We start from the raw sequence: 17,621 nt of genomic DNA on the forward strand, positions 1-17,621 counted from the left end.
TAGAATCATTTTACAATTCTCGACTAGAATCATTAATGATTCTAGTCTGTATTTATGTGTGCGTGTGCGTGTGCGTGTGCGTGTGTGTGTGTGTGTGTGTGTGTGTGTGTGTGTGTGTGTGTGTCTTTCTGGCACAGTTAGACAAAGTACACAATACACATCAGCTGCACACTTGTCATAATGCCCTCAATGAAAAATCTGAATATTTCTGTAACTTGAGCAACTTGTTTTGCTGTGATGTATGTGCTGTTGAGTCCTTATAAAAAATATTACAGGATTATTATAGTTATTTTTCATCAGAGGTCCTTGGGGTTTGTATCTAGTCCGACAGGCTCTTGAGGCTGATGTACAGGGAGCTGACCATGGTGGCTTCCTCCTGGATGGACTCCTTCAGATCAGGCTGGCTGACACACATCAGAGTCACAAGTCTCTTGGGCAGCTGGCCGCTGAACAACAGGTAGATGCAGGGGTTGGCACAGCTGTTCAGGCTGGCCAGCAGCATCAGTATGGTGAAGGTGGCAGCTGAAAGGACAGATGACAGAATGAGAAAACGTTTTGATTTTGTTTGTTTCACTGGAGAAGAAAGGCGGGGAGAAACACCACCTAAACGTGTTTGTTCTCCTTTTTCTTTATGTTGTTTATTTATTTGCATGAGTGCAACCACACTTTTAGAGCTGATAGTGATAGCCTATATCTATATGTCGCAGCTGACAGGCTATTTATTTTACACTGAATGGAATGGAGGTCTTTCCTGGATTATAGGGTACCTGCTTGAAAATCACCATCATATAGCTAGTTATGGTTTTAATACACCTGTAGAACCAGTAGCCTATCTGAAGACACACAAAGATGCAGATGCAGATGCAGATGCAGACTTTCTGAAAAAGTAAAAAAAAAAAATAGGACACTTCTCTTTTTTGAAAAGTCTCTTTATAAACCCATGCACAGGAATGTAGGCTGGGGATAAACATCATCCACATAAAGGCTCTTACACACATATAAGGCCTTTTATATTCCTTTTAGCGTTACCAGTTGCTTTTATTTTCTTATTTTTTTTGTTAGATTTTTTGGTAGAAAATATTCTTTCTTCAATTTTCAGATCAAACCATCCCTTTTATTTGTCACAGCCTACAGCTGATAGCCTATATACATTATTAGTATTTCTAAATCAAAATAACCCCCCCCCCCCCCCCCCCCTTTTTTAGGTTGGGAACTCAAAGCCAGATCTTACTCTCAATGGGCGCCTCGGTGTCCCAGGCGGACCACAGCTGCACGGTGAAGAAAGGCGTCCAGCAGACGATGTAGGCGAGCACGATGACCACGGTCATCTTCACCGTCTTCACCCTGGCCTTGGACACCCCGGCCACGCTGCTGGCCCGGGACGGCGGCTTGACCTCCTCCTCCCCTCCGCCCTGCTGCGTCTTCATGTGGAAGTTGGCCAGCACCGTCCGGCAGATGCGCACCTGGCACACGAGCACGGTGAGCACGGGCAAGACGAATATGACCAGCGTGGTCCAGGTCACGTAGGCTCTCAGCCCCCACGGCTTGATGAAGTCCGCCCAGCAGTCGTACACGCCCGGCGCGATTTCCACCCGGGAGAAGATGAAGGCTTGAGGCAGGCTGCCGACGAGGGAGACGCACCAGGCGGCGCACACCGGACCGTTCCAGCGCGCCCTGCGCCTCTGGAACGTCACCATGGGGTTGCAGATGGCCTGGTAGCGGTCCACGGTCATCACGACGATCATGTAAGTGGAGGCGAACATGCCGACCACCTGCAGGTACTTCACCGCGCGGCACAGGACGTCGGGACCGATGAACCTGTCCGTGATGTCCCACAGGAGCTGGGGACAAACTTGGAAGAATGTCACCACCAGGTCGGCGACGCACAGGTGGAACACGAACACGCGCATCCTCGACAGCTGCTTCCTGCGCTTCCACAGCAGCAGCAGCAGCCCGAAGTTCAGGATGCCTGCAGTGACGAAGATTATGGACAAAAGAGCAATCTCCACCTGAGCCAAGCGCTCGTCCCGCGGCTCATCCCCTGGTATTCCACTCTCCATAGTGAGATTACTGTTGTTTACGCTGAACCAAGCCATGGTCGATAAAACGAGTGAGTCAGTAGTTGAGTTGACCACCGTTATATACCCATAATAACAGAGGAGTCCAGCTGAGTTGGAGGCATATCACAAATAAACCACCAAAAACAATGTCTAGAGATGGAGCCTTGATCTCTGATCCCATTGATTAGAATGTAAATGTGTGATTGTAATAATGAAGTCGTTGTGGGACTCAGTAGGTACATTTCCAGTATGCAACAAGTGCTGTGCCTGTGTGGCTCCAGTGAAACTGAAGTAGCCTACAGGAGTGCTGCAGAAGGCTTTATATCTCCTCATCTCCGCCAAGAGGGAGGAGCAACCTGACTCAGTCTCCACCACACAAAATGTTTGTTCCACACTGTCAAAGATAGTATCATCATTTACTTTACACACTATAAATGAAATAATGACCTTGGTTGTGAAGCCATAATAAGTTTACTCTTGCCACGTAGGGCAACATCCTTTCATACAAAATAAAAAGATTGCACATACAAATAATAAATCACATCCAATAATAATTTAATAATTCTAATTAAATGAAAGAAGACACCTAAAGAATAAAAAATAAATGCTTTGTTTTCTAAGTAATCACATCTTTTAACAAATAAATTGAACAATTTTCTAGTGAATCGAGACTGAATTGTGAATGGATTTCCGATGACAGAGCATTTCAAATCACACCCCACTCAAACGAATCACAACTCCCACTCCTGTCTTTATTTATTATTACCAGTGAAACCAGTGCAGTGCAAAAGTGGTAAAACTGAGATTTGGATTGGCCGAGCATCAGCATAACACCAGACTGCAATTTTGAGACCAGAAATAAACAACTGGCAGACCTACGTAATAACGCAGATGGTGAAATCATCAGCCGCATTACAAACTTTCTCATGCAGATGGCAGCTGTGACGCTGAGAGCATATTATTGTGCAAGATCTCTTTAAATTTGCATGGCGATGGAGATAAAATTTAAATCGCTCTGGGACCATTTAGGACAAAATTGCCTTCATCAGTGCAAGTCTCGGCTCTTGTAGTGTCCTCTCTCATAACCATCAGTCTGGTTAACAGCTGTGAGTGGTATAATGAGATGTTTGACTCCCAAAGCACTCAAGTCTTTCTGTAGATGACAACACACAACAACAGCAACAACACATGGGCTTCTGTGTGTTTCTGATCATTCAGGCCTTGAGGTGACTGAGGAGTTCGTCCTTGTCCATCTGGTAGACACTTTTCTTCCAGACGTCGCGGAGCTCCTGCAGGCTGCTGCCAACCTCTTTGCCCGAGATGCCCAGCCTCCTCAGATCATGGCCGTTGACTGGGAGGCACGGGATGGACCATCTGCACAGCTCAGCCAGCAGCTTGTCCTCCCCTTGGTACTTGAGCAGCTCGCACACTTTACTTTGGGAGTCCAATAATTCCCGACTCTGTAAAGGCGATATGACTTGAATTCAAAAAAATAAAAGGCAGATGTTCTTGCACTGAGGAGAGTAGTGTATTTTTTTTCTTCTACATTGCATTCTGATCTATTTAGACTACAGCTGTTGGTAGATAAATTGGCATCTAGTTGTTGTATGATGGATTTCACTCTGGATGAATCATGAATGTTGGTGTTTTAGATAGCTGAAAACGTTCTGCTGTTAAACTCCATTGCAGCTGTGCTGGAAATATCTTGACATGACATCATGTCATCTGAAAAACACACCACCAAACAATAATGGGCCCAGGAATGCAACGTACATCACCAAAATCTATTTGTTAACAGTGTAAAGTGTTGAAACTGTGCCAGCATTCCACTATTTCTCTTCTGTAATTTTTTTGTAAAACACATGCTCAGACTTACATCTATGATAAAGTCGGTGAATGGTTTGAGGCTGTCTGGGTCCTCCTGGCTCTTGCGGAGCTCGTGTCTGTGTTTGACCAGGAACAGAGCCAGAGTCTTCTCCTCCTTCGACACCTTCAGCCGCAGGTCCATCTTCTCCACCTCCTTGGGGCAGCGGAGCAGAGAGGCCAGGATGGTCATGGGCTTGGGAGAGTGGTCCTTAGCGTGCTGCCACACGCGCTTCATTGCCTCAATGTCGCCATCTGGAGGCAGACCTGAGGAGGAGCAGGGACAGGCAGCATGGGCTGGACTGACATTTACTGTAGGCTACAAAAATGAAACAACCCCCCCCCCCAAAAAACAAACAAACAAACAAACAAACAGATGGACAAGACAATCCAAACTAATGCAGGATGATTTGGATGTACAGCATTTTTAACAGAACTGTCAGATAAGTTTTTTTAGGGATGTGATTCAATGTGAGAATTACTGTTGGCTCATTCCCCCCAACCCCCCATCCTGATTCTGCCAAAAGTGTAAATTAAATCATAGAGGCCATTTACACCTGGCGCTAACATGCATTTTCAGTGATCAGATTGCGATCCGATTGTATTTTATCACTTGAAATGCCAGGTGTAAACACCCCCAAAACGCATTGAAGAAGGATTGCAATCTGATCGGCCAAACCACCTCCGGAGGTGGTCAGGGATGCATTGTGTACACATTGAACACAAGTGTAAATGCAATGTGTCCTCTCAATCTGGATACAGCAACTTTATGCGGATTAAGAGGACAACCATTTCTGCAATCTGATTGGAATCAGATTGATATTACAATGCATTGTAATTGCATTGTAATTGTAATAATTTTGAGATACAATTGTGAGATTGTACACACTTCAACTACTGTGACAGCAAAACTTTGTAAAAAAATGATGAAGTTTTGAGATTTATTTAGTGAGAATTTGCAGTAGTTGTTTACAGTACCATTTACAGTAAAACATTTTGATGCACTGTGGGCTCAATTTGTGAGAAATCCAAAATCTGTCTGAATGTCTTTGTGTAGGACAGTCTAACGATGCAGATGCTGAGGTTTGGTGTCATTTGAAGAAAAAATGTGGGAGGAGTAGGGTTTAATTAGTTTTACAGTTTTGCGGTCTTTGGACTTCATAATTGGCCATAGGTTGCAGTGTACAAAAGTTTCTCCTCACTTGGGCCCACATTTTGGTGAACGTTGCAAAGCCGTAGCAGGTATGCCTAATTTGTTATGGATTTTTAAAGTTTGAAACTTTAGACGGTCAGTGTAGCGCCACCATCAGGACTATTGGCGCCAATGATTAACTCTTGAGAGAGAGAAAGGGAGAGAGATAATTAATATCTCCTACCATGCAGTTAATACCACATAACTGCAGCTCTCTAAATGCTGCATAGGCTGTTCCCTTCTACTCTGTGTGTGTGTGTGTGTGTGTGTGTGTGTGTGTGTGTGTGTGTGTGTGTGTGTGTGTGTGTGTGTGTGCGTTTGCGTGTGCGTGTGTGTGTGTGTGTGTGTGTGTGTGTGTGTGTGTGAGTGAAATTCCTATATGTACTTTTATGCAGCATGGGCAGTGGTGGCCTAAAGGTTAGAGAAGCGAGCTTTTGACCAGAAGGTCGTAGGTTCAATCTAGCCTGGGTAAACCCAGCCTTCAACGTGACGTCACAGGCTATGTCTGTAGCGTAGGTTTCTTCGTGACTGATAGCACATAGAGGTCACGTGGAGGCTGGGTTTACCCAGGCTAGGTTCAATCCCCCGGACCGGCAGGATATATCTGGGTGGGGGAAATGAAAAAGCAGCGCTTGCCCCTCTCTCATTACCACCACTGAGGTGCCCTTGAGCAAGGCCCTTAACCGCTCTAGTAGAGATGCTCAGTGGCCAGCAGATCAGACTGTGGTTGTACTGGTCAGCTTGCAGGTGTGAATGTGAACAGGGCACTCCTGAAAAAGAGAGCAGTGCCCCCTGTATAAAAGGGGGAACAAATGCTTAACAACCTCTTCTAAAGCCACCTATTTCTGAAGAAAATGGTGAAAACGACATACCCAAACTAAAATGCTTACTGTGGCTGAACCGCTAGGGTTACAGACAACTGCCTGACCTTTTCTGAAAGGTAAGACTTTGAAGTTTCTGTTCCAAGTGTCAGAATGACTCTATGTCACTGACCCTGAGTAACACCAGCTCAAACACAGTGGTTGATTCTCGCCTAGAATAAAAAACACTTTTAGAGTGTAAACAGTTACCTGTGGTTGTTGTATTTATGGCTAGAAACCCAATGGAGACATAGCCACAGGCCTTACCACTTCCCAACTCAAAGAACATGAAAAAATACCAAAACATGAGTATTTGGCACTGGTTTTTGTAGGGAGATACCTAGGCGGATTTCCAAAAAGCCATTATAAAAAGCCATTTGAAAAAGCCAAATAATCTGAAATGTTGTCTTTGTCTTTGTACAAAGACAGCTATAACTTCTGCTGTGTTGATCTGATCTGAAAAAGGAAGACATGGTTCGATGCGCAAGATTCAGCCGGTTAATTGTACATTGTTCAGAATTAACTACCTAATTAATCACATAAATGACAGATGAACAGCCAAAAATCAGAAACGTAACGCCGGGGTTACGGTGCCATGCAAGGAAGAGTACCACAGGAATGAGTCCGGAAAACATGGTTGCTAACACTTCCGATTCATAGGTGGTAAAAGCAATGAGATTTTAGTATGTGCATTCCGGTTAAATGCATGAGATAAGGTTAACAAAAGTTGATGAAACAGTGAAGTTTGTGTTCAGCAAGATAACCTTAACAGATGAGGACCACTTTTATGACTCTTGAAGCATTTTCTGAAAATCACATAAAAAAAACGCATTATGCTTCAAAAGTCATAACAGTGTTCCTCGTTTGTGAAGATTAGGTATATGCTATTTGCACCTGTACGTCAAATACGTCAAATTTAAAATGTTTAAGCACGTCTAAAGTATGCACATGACATGTGAACCTATGTGCAGTGAATAGGCTATGCCACTGTCTCTGACTTGTCTTATCACTCTACTGCCTTATTGCTTGTTGTGTCTCTTGTTGTTTTTGTACTCATATGCCCTGTTATATTTGTACTATGTTGTAAACGGAGTCCACAGCACAAGAATTTCACATGTGATACTTGTACCACGGAGTGACAATAAAAATCTTGAATCTTGAATCTAAGATTATCTTGCTGAACACAAACTTTGCTGTTTTATCAACTTTTGTTAATCACAGACCTTATTTCATGCATTAAACTTCCCATACAAAAATCCCATTGCCTTTTCCCCCTATGAACCAGCAGTGCAGGGACTTCTGGGTAAATGGTATTAAGCATACAGGATGTCATCCCTGCCCTCAGCCTATGAAGGCCCTTATGCAGGTAGTGAATAATAAAACAAGCTGCCTTTCTGCAGCAGGTCTATTCTGCACTTCAGCTCACACAGACTTCCATATCTAGCTGTAATTCAATTTAAACCCTTTATATCTTTACCAACCTGCTATCTGAATGTACTGCTTTCCTAACCTGACGCTGCCAGATGGATGTAAGTTCGTTCACATTTGTTTCACAACCAATTTGTGGAACAATGCCGCCCCCATCTGGCGGAGTCAGGCTACTGCTTTCCCTCACTATATTTCTTCTCGTGTGTGTGTGTGTGTGTGTGTGTGTGTGTGTGTGTGTGTGTGTGTGTGTGTGTGTGTGTGTGTGTGTGTGTGTGTGTGTGTGTGTGTGTGAAATGAGAAAGTAATGTGCATGAGGTTCAAATACTTTAAGTTGCAAACTATGTTTGAATATCAAGTCATTTCTCTATTTGTTCTTCAACAGTGTTTTACTGCCACCTAGTGTTAAGGCACCAGTAGACTTACACTTACACAGGAGTCTTGAACATATCAGCGGTTATAGTCTTTATTTAAAAAGAAAAGTGCTTACAGCCTTTGGCAAAAATATTATATTACATAAATCAATATGTCAATCCAGACTAAAACATGGAAACCTAATCAATGCACATTGACAGTATGCGTACAGCATGTTTTGGATGAATGAATTCCTTGCACAAAATTAAAGCTAAGATGTTAAGCCTTCACATCTCAGAAATGAGACAAATTAGGTTGAAAATGAGTTGGTTACTTTCATCTGCATAGGGCATCATGCTGAATAATTATTTTCATAAAACAAAAGGGGAATTACTTAAAAAAACAAAAAACAAAAAACATTTATATACATTTATTAATATGAAGATGTCACAGATATTCCCTTTGGTCGCAAAGCATACCATTCCAAGAAGGGATTTCAGAAGTCAATTGGATCAAAGTTTAGAAGGTTGTTGACTTCAGACCAAGCAGCGTGCTGTACCCCATCCATTTCTGATGCTACTTGGTTGCCACTGGCCAGGAGATGGTTTGCCCCACCAATAGTAGCATCACAATCAGTACAGCGCTGACTTACCATAGCCCCTCCACATTCTGTTATAAGATAGACATGGCCATTAGGACATTTGTGCCAGTGTCCAGGCATGTTGATAGCTGAGACAATCATCTGTCTCTCTGTGTCAGTGATGCCCAGGCCTGCGCATGGTAGCTTGTCTTCCAGATCCTTCAAGGCCTGCTTCACCAGGCTTTCATCTTGCTCAGTGAATTTGCCAAGCTTTTCCAGAACCTTTCTCACAGCATCTACCTCAGATTGAACTTTGGCACTTTGTCCACGCTTGTCTGCCATTTCGCAACGGGCATTGAGTTCAGCCAAGAGGGTGATCCTCTCCAGCTCACTCTGCAAATCTGACACCTGCTGGTCAGTGAATTTCTGCTGGCGGGCCATGAGCCACTCCAGGAACTCCTCGACATGTTTGTCAAAACTGTGCCATTGCATGGAAGACATCTGCTCCCTTTGGATCTTCAGTAGCTCATCGACTCTTGTTAGGAAAGCCATCTGGTGTTCCAGGACGCTCAGGTCATTTGTTGTGAGATGGGAAGCGCTCAATCTCTGACTGATGTGCATATATTCTGTAGGCAGAAAGTTTTGAATCTTGTTCTCGTCCCATTGCTTTTTAAGGGCCATCCTCTGCTCTGCAATATCTGTCTGGTGTCCATTTGTCTTCTCCTTGACCTTCTCTATGTCAGCCAGACTGCGGTTGATGTGAGATCCATAGCGGAGGTTCTTGCGTATTGGGGTTCGGCACTTGGGACATTCTTTTAGTTTTATGGCCACCTGCTCTTCTTCTTCATGAGCCTGCTGGTTGTCGTCCATCCCGATGTACGTGTCCATGGCTGTGGATTCAATGAGGTGTCCACAGTCCTCTAGTTGAATGAAGTGGGCCTCGGGGTCATCCTCGGTGCCAAAGAAAATCTCCGTGACCTCCTCGTGATCACAGATGCGACATTTATTTGGACACGTGTCGCCACACAGGCCTATGCAGGGGTGGCCACAGGCCAGGGTCTTCTTAGCACAGGGTTGGGTGCATGGTGGGCGATCACATGGCTCGTGGCAGAGTTTAGTGCAGCTCTGGTGAGGGCACTGCCAAGCACAGGGCTCGACGCAAGGGGCACAGGGCTGGCCACAGGGTTTGCTACACCTACTGTGGATGCAGTGGTTCTCACAGGGCATCTGGCAGGAGGGGCAGGCACGAGTGCACGGCTCCCTGCACTTATGGGAGCAAATCAGGAGATTCTCACACTGGCGGTTACAGGGGGCATGATAACGGCTCTGATAGCATCTGTGGCAATTGCCGGCACAGCTGTGGCCACATTTTAGCTGATGCTTACACGGGGTCCAACAGATGGGCTCCTGTCCCAGTCCTTTGAAATAGCAAGCAGCTTCCTGGCTGTGTCCACAGCTCAGTTCAAACGTGACTTTCACACTGCACCTCACGCTGGCGCACGGTTCCCCACAGCTTGAATCACATGGATGTCCACATTGGAGCATCTTCTCGCAAGGCTCCTTGCATACAGACGTCTCTGGGTCCTGGTGGCAAGGAACCCTCTGCTTGTGCTGACACATGGGTATGATCTTCTCAACCTTCACTGCACATTTCTCGGGACATTCTTTGTAGCACACCAATGTGCACTTGTGTCCCAGCTCACATAACATCTTCTGGCATTTCTTCTCACACTTGTACTTCTTGTGCTCAGGGTCATAAGGGTGGCAGACTCGAGAGCAAACGTGGCCACAATCCAAACGGAACTCGCAAGGTTTTTTGCAGCCGCCCTCGGGAGCTTCTTTGAAATGCTCGGCACAGGAGGCTTCGATCTGTTGGTCCGGATGGTTCTGGCAGCACAGGGTCAGAGCACTGCCAATCTGAGCCTTCTCTCTCAAGGTGTTGAAGATGTTGCTCCACAGTTTGACTTGGCCCAGCATTGCGCCGTTGCCGATACAGTAGAGACCTCTCTTGGCTCGTGACAAGGCTACACAGACACGGTTGGGGATTTTCAAGAAGCCAACCTTGCCCTGTGTGTTACTGCGGACCAGAGACAACAGGACAATGTCATTCTCTTCCCCTTGGTACTTGTCCACCACGTGTACTTTGACCCCTGAAAACTCACTGGAGGTCATAAGTTTACGCAGGCAGTAGAGTTGGCCACTATAGGTTGTGAGGATGGTAATTTGCTCTGGTTTGTACTCCTGAAAGAGGAGGTACCGGCAAAGGGAAACCACAAACATGGCCTCATGTTGGTTCTGATGGCTCTTCCCATCTTTGATCTCTTCTTCCAGATGGTTGTGTTCCACAAAGAACAAATTGGTATTAAGGCCCTGTAAGACACAAAGTGGCAAAAACTTTAAATATGTAAACATTTGAGATATTCTTGGTCATTGATTATATCCTATACATTCATTTTGTATATATTTACTTCGTCAAATAACTTAAAAACAAGTGTGCACTGCAATAAAAAGCAAGGAGACGCAGCACGAGAGCATGCACGAGAGCATATGAATCTAAAAGACACCTTGATGTTGTCGTAGTCCAAGACAGAGGGGTGGTTTTCCAGCTCAGAGTAGATGTGTGGCGTCAGGAGACGGGCAATGTCTGGCCTCATACGATGCTGCAGAGAAGAGAGGTACAAACAAACACGCAAACACAGACACACACAGGCATACATGCACAAACATACATACACATGAGCACACACATACACACAAACACAGACACACACAGGCATACATGCACAAACATACATACACATGAGCACACACATACACACAAACACAGACACACACAGGCGTACATGCACAAACATACATACACATGAGCACACACATACACACAAGCAAACATACAAAGGCACACAGGGAAGATCGAGGGTCAAATCTTAGTTTTAATTTATTTTCAACTGCACCATCTTTTGTTGATAGATGTAGATTGCTCATGCCATAACTTTAGGGAATTGATAGATCCAGTAACACAAACCTGGTAGTTGAGTCTGACATATGGAAAATCCATCTTCACCAGCCTCTCAAACATGGACACCTCCAGGTTGAAGTTCTTAGCCAGTTCAAACACCGTAGCACTGGGGCGCAACTATAGAAAGAAACCGCCATGATTACTGTACACACATTTTCTATAGAGTTGAGAACAAAAACATTCTAAATTCAACCCCAGCTCACTTCCTGTTGCAGTGTTTGCTATGGACAGAAAAAAAGAAGAAGAAGCAGAGCAGGACTAACAATTCTGTGAAAACTGTCTATAGCCTAACAACTGTTACTGATGTTTGGAGATTCCATTATGACAGGTTAAGGGCTTGGTTTTTGTTTGACTATGTGACCTGTCATTCACTGCTGATGGCTCCAACATTCAGGCGAATACAAATAAATCTGTAATTGAGACTAAATTAGCATTGGTTATCAAAACACACTAAAATAATCTCGTTATGCTCTAGGAAATTAACCCCAGCTCTCTCCTGACATACTACCATGCATACCTACAGCCTATAGAGCTGTGCATTTTAGACAGTATAATAGAGTATATTTCAGTGTAATGCAATGAGCAAGATGAAAAGTGAAGAATTGAGGGATAAGGTTAGCCATTCATAGCCTTCGTTCTACCTCCATCTAATCTCCTGATGTAGGTCTTATTCATGTGATGGCTGTGAGAGGCAGACTGTTTTCAATTTGAACAAGGCTGTGAGCAAATCCTGGACAGGAAATGCAACCTATGCCAGTTATCACTAGTTACAGTTACACAGTGGTTAGACAGAGGCCAAGGCTATAGGGTCTCAGCAAGGCTAGGAGGAGGACCACCCTACTGTTGCTGTGCTGAACAATTCTGCTTTATCTTTGTTTTAGATCGACTGGAAGGGAATATAAAGTGGATGCAAATGCAGTCCAACTTTCTTTTGCTGTCCCGTTTCATTTTTCACTGATTTGCCTGTGCCTGTGCGTGTGTGAGTGTGTGTGTGTGTGTGTGTGTGTGTGCGTGTGTGTGTGTGTGTGTGTGTGTGTGTGTGTGTGAGTGTGTGTGTGTGTGTGTGTGTGTGACTGTGTGTGTGTGTGTGTGTGTGTGTGTGTGTGTGTGTGTGTGTGTGTGTGTGTGTGTGTGTGTGTGTGTGTGTGTGTGTGTGTGTGTGTGTGTGTGTGTGTGTGTGTGTGTGTGTGTGTGTGTGTGTGTGTGTGGCGTGGATAGGAACTGTTGGGAATAGCGTGATCCTCCCCCGCTACGTCCTGCTGGTGAAGCTCCCCGCTGTCAGGTGTGTGTATTGGAGGTTAGGTTAGCATGTGTGTTTCATGGAAAAGCATGTAGTTTTGATCCCATATTGCAGATTGCTGGACAGACTGCCTGGCCTTATGTCCTTGGCAGGCACAGGCAAGGAGTTGTAATAGTCTACGGATGTCCAGCATATCACTCGCCCACTTTACTTGCTCTACCGTGAGAATTGATAATAGCATGGCATGCATCTTTAACCAGCATCCATTTTCCTCCAAGGCAAATGCGCGCACACAACACAGCCACACGTACACAAAGTTTCAACCTGGGACCTACTCGTGCGTTCCTTTATCGCAAAAGAACTGGGATGTGGAGGCTAAATGACGTCACATCCGTTTTGTTAGCATTCCATTTGCAGAAAAGTTGAGCTGGGAAGTTCACTGTTCACTGGTCAGATCCACTAGCTAGCCAGGCTAGCCATTGTTAGCAATAACAGTTGATAACAAGGCATTTGTGTGGCATTTTGCGCATACAAACACTGCAGCCTTCATGTCCACACAGATAGAAGTAGGCCGTGCTGTGTGTACAGCTGATTTAATGAGACACAAACAAGACAGAAGTGCTAAATAGCATTTATACGATTATAACTACTGTTGTTGCACGGATCAGCCATGTTGGATTTTTTACGTCGGGGCTGCTGAGGCTCCTAAGAGTTTGGAATGGGAAATACCAGCTCTAGTGACGTCACGTCCCAGCTCATGAACTTTGAAACGGTAAGATTACCAGTTCCCAGTTATAAAGGAATGCACGATAAGTATATCTGTAACTTGGCTCCACCTACAGGTAGTGGGCTCTTACCTGGGACCTATATGCTGTAACTTGGCTCCACCTACAGGTAGTGGTTCTCTTACCTGTTGGTGGTCTCCTATGAGGATGAGGTGCTGGCAGGCTTGGCTCAGTGTGGTGATGGTGTGAGCCTCCAGAACCTCTGCAGCCTCTTCTACGATCACCAGCCGTGGTCTCACCTCCTGCAGGGCCTTCCGGAACTTGGCCGCCCCTGTCGTCGTCATGCCGATGACCTGATGGTGCATTATATACTATTCTGTCACTCCTACCATTTCCATGACTACTGCTATTACTACAAACAATACTACCATATTACAACTACCACCACTAACCATTTCAATTAGGGGTGCACCGATCACGTTTTTTGCCACCGATCACCGATTGCCGATCGCCTATGGGAAATATCTGCCCAACCGATCATCGACCGATCACCGATTACCGATCACCGATCACCGATATATAAACTCCTCAAAGAAAGTTTGGAAACGTTATTTTAGGTCGATTATTTCTCCCCTTTAATAATACCAATTGGCATTGTATTTTATATCGTTGGAAAGCCTGATTAGTGATAGGGCTTTTTTTTATTAAAAAAAATAAATATATATATATATATATATATATATATATATATATATAAAACTTGCCGATCGTCGATCGCATATTTGAGGTCAAAATCGGCCAATACAGATTGCTTGCCGATCGATCGGTTCACCCCTAATTTCAATATCAGCATATTTAGTGTTGTTGTACCATAATTACTGCTATACCAATCAACTACAGCAGAGCCTTCCTTGTCCGGGCCTCCCACCCAGTAAATTACAATGAAAAACAAAATGGTCAATGTGAAATTATTTTCTAATCCTTCTCTGAAAAAATATACTTTCCCAAAAGGATGTGAGTAAACAATGCTCTGTTGTATTTCTAAAACAACTATCCATACTATTTAGGCTACAAATACAATAATTGCATTGCTACTCATTTGATCAAGGATTACTGTACCTTGGCTTCCTTGAGGACACAGAGCATCTCATGGCGTCGTACATCAGCCAGTCTGTCTACTGCATTCTGATAGGCCTGTTCAGACTCTAGGGCTTTGGTACGAAGCTCTGTCCTGTAGCGTGCCACCCACAACCTGCAGAAAGAGTAAATAACTAATAATGAAACAATATGACAACTGATTTATTTTTTCAAGAACATTAACTCTCGTTATTAGGTCAGCATTTGGACCAAAACTGACAGTCTATGTCCAAAAGAACGGCGCTGTGGGTTTTGCTGCTTGGTTGTCGAGCTAAAACAAATTGCAGCAAAACGGATCTCTCTCTTATCTCTTATTTATTAGTTCAAATGATAATTAGGACTATGCAAACATTAGTCTTTGCAGTTCTGTTTCCACGGTGATAGGAATTTAGAGTTTCTTGGCTCTCTGAGGTGAGAACATCCTCTGGGAAACATTTTCCTGGTGATTAGTGGACTTAATTATACACGCCGGGAATAGACAGTAGTTCTAGCAGACTGAGGTTGCTTCGGGGAAGAGAGGGAGAAAACAGGAGGGAGGGAGGAGGGAAAATAAAGAGGGAGGGAAGACAGGACAGAAAGGAAGGTTGGATAAAACAATAGCAGAAGAACATCATAAGATAACATAACATCTTCATAACATCAAAAGCTTCGGAGGAGTTAGAGTAAAAAAAAAAAAAAAATAGGGGCATAAATAGTGGGGGGGGGGAGAAGCAGGTTTACCGATAGAGTCTCCATCTGTCTGGCACACTGAGAGTCCAAACATCCAAGATGGCGTCCTCCTCAGCCTCCACCATAGCCAAGCTCTTCTCCAGCTCTCTCCTGATTGTATTCTTCATCTTTCTCCTCTGGACCCGTTGTATCTGAACAGACAGACACACAGACAGGAACATGCTCAATTTTGGACTCCTGGGGCTGGGAGGATGTGAGTGGATCAGGGTTATGGTTCTGATCCGACACAAAATTTGCATATCATAGATTTACATTACATTACATTATGTCATTTATCAGATGCTTTTATCCAAAGCGACTTACAATCTTACATTTTGTCAACAGTACAGAAATCAACTATGCAACACAGTCAATGACTGTAAAGACTGCTGGAAATTGGCAGTCTGATGTTTCTTTAGGGATCATATAATGACGATATGGGTTGAAAACGGGAATAAAACTGTCTATTTACATGGAGGAACAGCACGCTGCCATGTGGCCCCGACAGAGCTCAATTCTAGGACTGGCTTGGACACTATTGATCTCCAAACAACGCCTAGGAGGCACAAAAACGCTGCGGAGAACACTGGGTGAGTCGTCAGATAATAATTAATGTGAGGAGAGGGCTCCAGGTTAAAAAAAAAACGAAATTCTCCTTTAAAGGTCCCATTCCGTGCAAAAGCTGTTTTTACTTGTAAATGCATATATACTGCTGTCAGCCCTCCCTGTAATGAGTGGTCACACGCTCAGAACTGCCACAGTTGGATTTGTCCCTATCCAGCGTCACCCTGCAGTCTCCTCCAAGCCACACCCCCAAACGCGTCGTTTGCCCAGAGGGGAATCTGGAGAGACTATCGACGTCACGAGCTTCCTCCTGCATACTGCGCGGGTCCCTCTCACACAAGCTACCTGCACCATTTAGTCTATAGCCACAAAATTAACACTTCTAGCTGGAGCGACGCCAACTGTACGTGATCCAGCAACTGCAGAGGTGCATTCGGTAAGTCTAGGCATTTTGAGATGTCCTCTTTAGCGTAGTACAGTTAAGTTAACGATAACTCGCAACCTAGCGTGCTGGTCCACAGACGCTAATCTGATTGGCCGCTGGGAGCCTGGGGCGGGCTCTCCCTCAGCGGCCAATGGGAACTGTTAGTTCTGAATATATTATAGAAACAGGCCGTTCTTGGGAAGCGACCAGATGAGGAAGTGAGAACTCCGTCACAACAAACGGGTTTGCTATATTTTCGACAGATTAATCCAGAATCATGTTTTATGGACCAGAGACACACGTTTTTAAGAGGTTACAGCTGCACGAATTGGGACCTTTAAGACCTTTTGATGGAATAGAGTAGCACTTGTAGAAAGTAATTTGAAAAGGAATAAGTAACATTTGTTTTTGGTTTTTTTGTTTTTAAAGAAGAGGGAGAAAGATGTTAGTTCAAGAAGGGCCCAGGTGTAGCCTGAAAAGGTGTGTTTTTAGTCTCTGCAGAAAGATGGGCAGAGATTCGGCCGACCTGAGCGAAGGGGGGAGCTCGTTCCACCATTGTGGCGGCAGCGATGAGAAGAGTCGTGATCGGGATGAGCGACTTTTGAGCCCACGTAGCGGTGAGCGGGCGAGGCGATCTGGACCACTCGAGTGTTGGCCTTGGCGGACGTCTGCACTCTCAGAGTGCACTTCTAGTTTTAATTACAATAGGATGCTGTCGTGTGTGTCTCTGTTTCAGATAACAGTTTGCATCGAACGTTACATAGACATTCGTTTAACAGAGAGAGAGATAAACTCCCGATATGAAAAACACAAATCCCCAGACCAGCTGGGGAAAATGTGACCTGCCAAAACGTGTTGGTCATTAAAACACAGCAGAGGAGAAAGCTTGAGTGTGCGACAGACACCTCTCCTCAACGGGCCGCACGTTTTGAGGTCGAGCACATCTATGGAGTGTGAAAACTATAGGAGTCAGAGTGTGTCAAGAGATGGTAACACCAACACACATACACAAACACAATCTCCTCCCGGCTTCGCCAGGCGGAGACAACAGACAGAAAATGTGAATTATGTTATGTCAAATGCTAACTTCTGAAAAACGTCCACAGCATTCAAGGGTGAAATACTGCCCCGCAATTGTAGTGTATTGTGTCCCCCCCACTTCTCAAACCAAAGTTACGCCCTTGGCTCTGATTTTATTTTACCTGCCATCCTTCAGCACTCTGGTCAGCTTGCATATCAATGTATTCCAGGTTCATAGCCAGCATCTCTTCTTCTACTTCTCTGATGGTCGCCTCCATTCTCTCCTTCTTCTCGTTGTCTTTACCACCTCTAGGATGATAGCCGTCTTCAATGATTCGTTCTGCCTGGATCAGATCTGCCTCCTCTGTGATTTCCAGGAGGTCCTCTTCCTCCACTTCCATAGCCTCCTGTGCATCCATATCTAAAACATTACAATCAGAATCAGCATCA

General features: G+C 44.7%; 2 protein-coding genes across 2 annotated transcripts in view; both read right to left on the reverse strand.

Annotated features, from left to right (window-relative positions):
• Positions 1 to 319: 319 nt before the first annotated feature.
• avpr2b.1 (arginine vasopressin receptor 2b, tandem duplicate, 1) lies at positions 320 to 2,096 on the reverse strand (the record flags this gene model as incomplete). Its single annotated transcript, XM_083660790.1, has 2 exons — positions 320 to 522; positions 1,232 to 2,096. The coding sequence occupies 2 exons, from the start codon at positions 2,094 to 2,096 to the stop codon at positions 320 to 322; spliced, it is 1,068 nt and encodes a 355-aa protein (XP_083516916.1).
• A 5,774-nt stretch (positions 2,097 to 7,870) lies between these two features.
• LOC310798105 (NFX1-type zinc finger-containing protein 1-like) overlaps positions 7,871 to 17,621 on the reverse strand; it is a gene marked incomplete at its 5' end in the record, with an annotated part of 29,436 nt that continues 19,685 nt past the window's right edge. Inside the window, 7 exons of the mRNA XM_083660598.1 lie at positions 7,871 to 10,704; positions 10,899 to 10,994; positions 11,360 to 11,470; positions 13,504 to 13,671; positions 14,438 to 14,570; positions 15,176 to 15,315; positions 17,354 to 17,592. Of these exons, the coding sequence (XP_083516724.1) occupies positions 8,251 to 10,704; positions 10,899 to 10,994; positions 11,360 to 11,470; positions 13,504 to 13,671; positions 14,438 to 14,570; positions 15,176 to 15,315; positions 17,354 to 17,592 (3,341 nt within the window). The 3' untranslated portion in view covers positions 7,871 to 8,250. The remainder of the gene's footprint in view (positions 10,705 to 10,898; positions 10,995 to 11,359; positions 11,471 to 13,503; positions 13,672 to 14,437; positions 14,571 to 15,175; positions 15,316 to 17,353; positions 17,593 to 17,621) is intronic.

This window comes from Poromitra crassiceps (genome assembly GCF_964638095.1).
Source record: "Poromitra crassiceps genome assembly, chromosome: 25".
NCBI lineage: Eukaryota > Metazoa > Chordata > Actinopteri > Beryciformes > Melamphaidae > Poromitra > Poromitra crassiceps.